The sequence below is a fragment of the Monodon monoceros genome, unplaced genomic scaffold, assembly GCF_005190385.1.
Source record: "Monodon monoceros isolate NGI ecotype Baffin Bay Population unplaced genomic scaffold, NGI_Narwhal_1 Super_Scaffold_16, whole genome shotgun sequence".
In the NCBI taxonomy this organism is placed as follows: Eukaryota; Metazoa; Chordata; class Mammalia; order Artiodactyla; family Monodontidae; genus Monodon; species Monodon monoceros.
In genome coordinates this window covers 19,293,918-19,299,917 of record NW_021703772.1, presented here as the reverse complement: position 1 = coordinate 19,299,917, position 6,000 = coordinate 19,293,918, and the positions used below count along the sequence as shown (strand labels likewise).

The 6,000-nt window shown below is 34.5% G+C and overlaps 1 protein-coding gene across 6 annotated transcripts in view; it reads right to left on the bottom strand.

Moving 5' to 3' along the window:
* USP37 (ubiquitin specific peptidase 37) overlaps positions 1–6,000 on the bottom strand; it is an 89,690-nt gene that overhangs the window by 24,915 nt on the left and 58,775 nt on the right. For all 6 annotated transcript variants that reach the window (XM_029225058.1, XM_029225059.1, XM_029225061.1 and 3 more), the window contains 3 exons: positions 5,110–5,274; positions 3,408–3,473; positions 499–640 (listed from right to left, as the gene is read on the bottom strand). In XM_029225058.1, coding sequence (XP_029080891.1) covers positions 499–640; positions 3,408–3,473; positions 5,110–5,274 — 373 coding nt within the window. The remainder of the gene's footprint in view (positions 1–498; positions 641–3,407; positions 3,474–5,109; positions 5,275–6,000) is intronic.

The window sequence follows — 6,000 nt, the reverse complement described above, 5'->3', positions numbered from 1 at the left end:
GGAAGGAAGGAAGGAAGGAAGGAAGGAAGGAAGGAAGGAAGGAAGGAAGGAAGGAAGGAAGGAAGGAAGAAAGAAATCTTGCCATTTGTGACATCACTGAAGGACCCTGAGGGAAATGAGTTACACAAAGACAAATAATGTATGATCTCACTTACATGTGGAATCTAAAAAACAAACAAACAAAAAAACTAAGCTCACAGATACAGAGAACACATTGGTTGTTACCAGAGGTGGGGGCTAGGGAGTGAGTGAAATGGGTGAAGGGGCAAAAAGGTATAAACTTCCATTTATAAAATAAATAAGTCACAGGGATGTAATGTACAGTATGGTGACTACAGTTAATAATATCATACTGCATACTGAAAGGTGCTAAGAGTACATCTGAAAAATCCTCATTCACAAGCAATGATCCATCCTGTGTATTTATTAAGTTTGCTGATGCTGGTTATGAAAGGCATTTGTTTGGACAGTCAGATATTTTGGTGAGAAATTACTTACCTTTTCCAGGTCTTCCTGCTGCTGTTCACTGCCTGACATTTCACAAAGTCTCTGGCTAAGGGCCACAGAGCGTTTAAGCTCATCTTCACTGTCTGAATCAAGGCATAAAGCCAAGGAGTTCTTGGATTTGAAGGTGAAATTCCTGTAATTTAAGAAAAACGAACAAACAAAAAAACCCTATAAGTCTGACAAATAAACATTTGTCCTTGTTATTTTTTTGAAGTATAAATATCAATTAAAACAAAAAGCTTTTCCATTATGGAGAATGATTTAACAGAGAAAAAAAGATATATGAAAAGAGGTATATTTAAGAATTACCTTTGCCCTACTCCAAAAGAGCCATGCTTTGAAAATCAGACAACTCTTATGCTATTATATATTATCAGTAAACCAATCACTTTGTGCCTTTTTTCTTTTAATGATCAACTCCAAAGAAGTTTGTTACTGGCTTTATAAAGCAAGTACTTTACTGAATGCATGCAGACATAGCAATGAATACATTTTTGACAAGAGAGTGCATGAGGACTAATTTTTGCTCTTTTAAATTATGATCCATGTACTTTGAAATTAACAGTAACATTCCACTTATCCATTTATACGTAGGTCCAACTTCTGGCAACCTCTACCTTCTAGAACACAGGAACTTAAAAGTAAAAAAAACAAAACAAAACAAAACAAAAAAAACGCCTCTGAGGAAGGCAGCAGTTTCAAAGCCCATGAACTTTACTCTTCAGGCAGGGACCCTATTTCCCCAGGAAATAGTGTATAAAATAATGTAGCAAGTTCATCAAGAAATGAGAGCTAAGAAATGAGAGAGAATAACCACAAAAAGGGCAATAAAGAACTATAAAGTAATTTAATGTAAAGGTAAACTGTCTTATAAGAATTAAGAGCCTCTGAGGGCATTATCACATTAAAACACAGTGCAATAACTGATATTTACAAAGCCGATTTTAAGTAATTACAATATATTTAAATTATCTGCAGCGTATTTTATTTAATATAAGGAATTCTGTAAGCTTACAGAGATATAACCATCTAAAATGGTTAAAACATTTTAAAGATTAAAATTAAAAAGGCAATGTTTATAAGGACAAGCTTCAGTTATATAAAAATTCATTTATTTGGAATATCAAATATTATTCTTCAATGATACCAGATAAGTAAGGTGTTACTGTGTTGTCTTCTAAGTGAGCTGAAAATAAACTAAAGGAAAAAGTGGTAAAGGTCAAAAACCACAAATTTTCTTTGATGAAGGTTAACATAAATTCATATGCTGTACTAAAAAAAAAATGTAAAATGGAAATTGGAAAATGCAATAATCTAAATGTGAAAACTGTAAATAAACATGTAGAATGATGGCACCAAGAAATAAGAGGCCACAATGGAAATCAGGAGGATTGCGTAGCAACGTAGATCAAAGAAAAGAGGCAAGTGGTCAGTGATAAACCCAACCATAGTCTTTGGCTGAGAGCAGCCAGGATATCACTGCACTTCAGTCTGAACACTTGAATAGCCTCCCAATATGTGTTCAAAAAGGGTTAATATAACTTAGAAATAGCCAATTAGCCATCTTAACTCTTCATTTCTGATTTCATGCTCACCAAGCAAAACTGAACATATTGATTTATTTATCCATGTAAATACTTTGCTGAAGAAGGGTGACACCTGGCTACTAATATACCAGGGTCAAATGTGACAAAGGACATTATAGAAGGACCAATGGTATTCTGGTTCATAGCTCAGCCTCTTTTAAGTTTGATCGGCATGACAGGTCTTCTAGGGCCTAATCATCCTTTATTGACCAACTCTCAAATTCTCATAGCAGTAAGACCCTGGAGAACAGATTGACCATGCCAAGTATAATGATGCCCAATGAAACCATCTCTTTCTTGAAGCTATAGTGATTTGGTACATAAAGAGTGCATTCCATTAATAGTTACTATATTCACAGAAGGCAGCTTGCCTGTAGTAAGGAAAAATATTCATCCTGTAAATGCATCACTTGCTCACTTTCTAAGCAGCCAAGTGGTATTGCTCATTTGTATCTTGAGAACGGGCAAGAGTATTCATATCGGTACCATTTCAGATTTCTAGTCAGTTAGTCATCTGGTTTTAATTGCACTGAAAAATAATTAACAGGAGGAAAACAAAATAGCAATTCCCAAATGTCATTTTATGGTTATATAAGCCCCCCAAAAGCCCTTAAACAACAAAAGTGTCTCTTTTCTAAAAGTACTTTGGGACATCAAATTTTTAGAAAAACTAATTTTAAAGACAAATGACAACGAAGTCATTTAGAAATGTCTAATCAGGAACTGTGGTTCTAGTCAAATCACAGAGGAGGTATATTAAAAAAAAAAGTATTTGTTTCCTTCTTGGACAAACTTTTGGTCTTAAGCAAAAAACATTTGTAGAATAGCTACATTCTAATGTGTATTTGTTTTCCTGTCCCCTTTCAGAATAGCTCCAGCTCAGTGTCTAAGACAAGAAGTCCCACACTGGCTAGCAACAGGTGAAAAGATATTTTGGGATCTCCATGTGTATCTTTGAAGAATGGTGCTTTTTATACCAGTAGGGGTTATTTTAACCCTTCAATCCTTAAAATCCCTCATCATTAGTCAATTTCTAGAGTTGTAGGATGAAAATATTACATACAACAGATGATTTAAGAAGTTTTAAAACAAAATTTTGAGAGGACCATCTGAACTTGATTCAGTGTTAAAAACTTGATACTCACTAAATTACAGTTTAAAGCATATTCAGGAAAATTCCAAAGTACAGTAATGCAGAGCAATTATCATGCAAAAAGAGAAACAATAAGAAAAGGGGAGGGGATAATCTTGGAAATCAGGGTAAGCCAAATCCTTAAAAATACAAATTTTGGGTACACAAGAAATATAACTCACTTTGAAGGTGTAGAAGGGCTGGTGATGCAGGAATTCACCATTTGAGAGGCTTTCAATGGTCTAGAACTATCAGAAAATTAGAAAATATATATGTATACAATTACTATTACTAAAAATATATTTAACTTATTAAATGAATTATTCTGTATTATAGTCCCTTATATATCCTCTTGAAAAGCAAACAATTATAATACTTTTAAACTAACAATAGAGGCCAAAAGAGAAAACAAAATACTTTCTCTAGGCTCTTCCTTATCTAATGATCTAAATAAACAACACTGAAAACAAAGTCAAATACAATATAAAGAGAACAACTTGGGAAATTCTCTTTGTCTCGGTTCTTTTAAGCAATAAAATAACAGTAGCTCTCATTTATTGAGGACTTACTAGATGTCAGGCACTGTAGTAAGAACTCTTGTGTATTACCTCATTTAATGTTCACAACTACCCTGTTATTTTCCGTACAGACAGGTCAAGGAATTTGTTCAAAATCTTAAAGCTATCATATCACCGAGTCAGAGAGCCTGGTTTCAGGCCTGTGATGCCTTGGCTAATGGTTTCAAAGTACTGCCAGAAAGAATACTAGCTCCACCAGTAGAGGGCAGTTTCCATCAAGCAAAAACATCTATTCTAATGAAAGGCCATAAGAGAAAAATCCAGAAACACTGATTCTCTGGGAACATGTTGTCATTGACTTATTGAAGCCTTTAGTGTAAACGTACATGATGTAGAATATATTTCAATTATTAATCCAAGGGGAATAATTTTTACAAAACTTCATTAATTCATGTTAGCAAATGTTCATTTGCTTTCTGTAATGTCTATTATTCCATGTCAATGAAGAGACCTGGCTCTTCCAGTTACTAACTGTATGAGCTTAAGAAAATCACTTAATTTCCTTGGATCTCCTCTGTAAAATTAAGAAAGACAAAAATCTCTAAAATCCCTTTCACCTCTAAAGCTCTAGAACTTTATGATTATACCAAACTAGTGTTCAAGTATAAAAAAGAACTACAATATATGGCTCCAAAGTAATGCAAGTACACAGAAGAAAGAGCAACATTTAGAGAAGTCTTAAGGTTTTCCTGGCATTCATGATGACGCAAAATAGAATGTAAAAGTTACTTCTTTTCTCAAGGAAAAATTTCGAGGAGCCATTACAGTTCTTTGCTCAAACTGGCAATAATACATTTATGAAGACACAATCTATTTTGGGGGTCCCAGCATAATATTTAATGTACTGTTTCTCAAGTTTGCATACTCCAGAGTCAGCAGAGACATTTGTTAAAAATATTGATTCCCCAGCCGTATATCAGATTTGCTGAAACAGAACTTCTAAGGAACAAACACAGGAATCAGTATTTTTAGCATTCAAGTGACTCTTATGATCATGCAAATTTGGTTTATATTCCCCAAATGTATCAAACTATCTTCTAGTGATCTAAAAGAGTAAGGAGCACTCCCGGAAAAGGTAATTTATTATGAAAGGCAATTAATATATGTTGAAAGTTTTTGTTTAAGCATTTTATTCAATTACTTAAATCAGGTAAAACTTAGCACAAAGTCCCAAAATAAAGCAAAATAAAAATCTCCTTCTTGGTCTGATTTTACCTGGAGTCATGTTATGTAGTTCAGTCATTCTTTTGATCAGATACTAAAAGCCTTTCTACTTCAAAAGGGAAAGAAATTCTCAAGGACTTACATTGCCATTTGTGCACTCCAACCAAGGTTGAAGGGTGGTTTTGTATTTTCAGTGCAATGAGACGAGAGGGTCAGGTATCTTGGAATGATGACTTGCTGCCCAATCTTGTTGTTAAGTGAGAGAGCAACATTGAAGCTATATCGTTTCAAATGAAGAATGAGGATCCTGAAAAACAGGAGGTGATAACATTATTGGTTTATACATAATAGAGGTAGCTCTCTTACAGGTAAGAAGAGATCACTGTAACTAACCATGTTAGACAGCTTTTGATTTAAAGACTACATTAGGCTGAACTAAAGATCTGTCAAAGAACATTTACTGAATACTTGCCATGTGCTAGGCATTGTGCTAGGTATTAAGAATAAAAATAAAAATAAAACACAGGCATTGGGTAGATATTAATTATTAATTGGGAGGTCTCAGTAAAATAATGTTCCTAGAAAAAAAATCAAAACACATCAGACAAGAAAACTAATTTTAGAATACTGGTATTGATAATGGATCAAATCCCTAAATTATTTATTTCAATGTTATATAGTTTACCAAAAAATGGATGTTATATAACGACAAATGGTAATTTAAAGTGTTAAACAGGACCTCCCTGGTGGCGTAGTGGTTAAGAATCCGCCTGCTAATGCAGGGGACATGGGTTTGAGCCCTGGTCCGGGAAGATCCCACATGCCGTGGAGCAACTAAGCCCATGTGCCACAACTAATAAGCCTGGGCTCTAGAGCCCATGAGCCACAACTAGTGAAGCCTGCGCACCTAGAGCCCGTGCTCCGCAACAAGAGAAGCCACGGCAATGAGAAGCCTGCTCACTGCAACTAGAGAAAGCCTGCACACAGCAATGAAGACCCAACACAGTCAAAAATAAATAAATTTATTAAAATA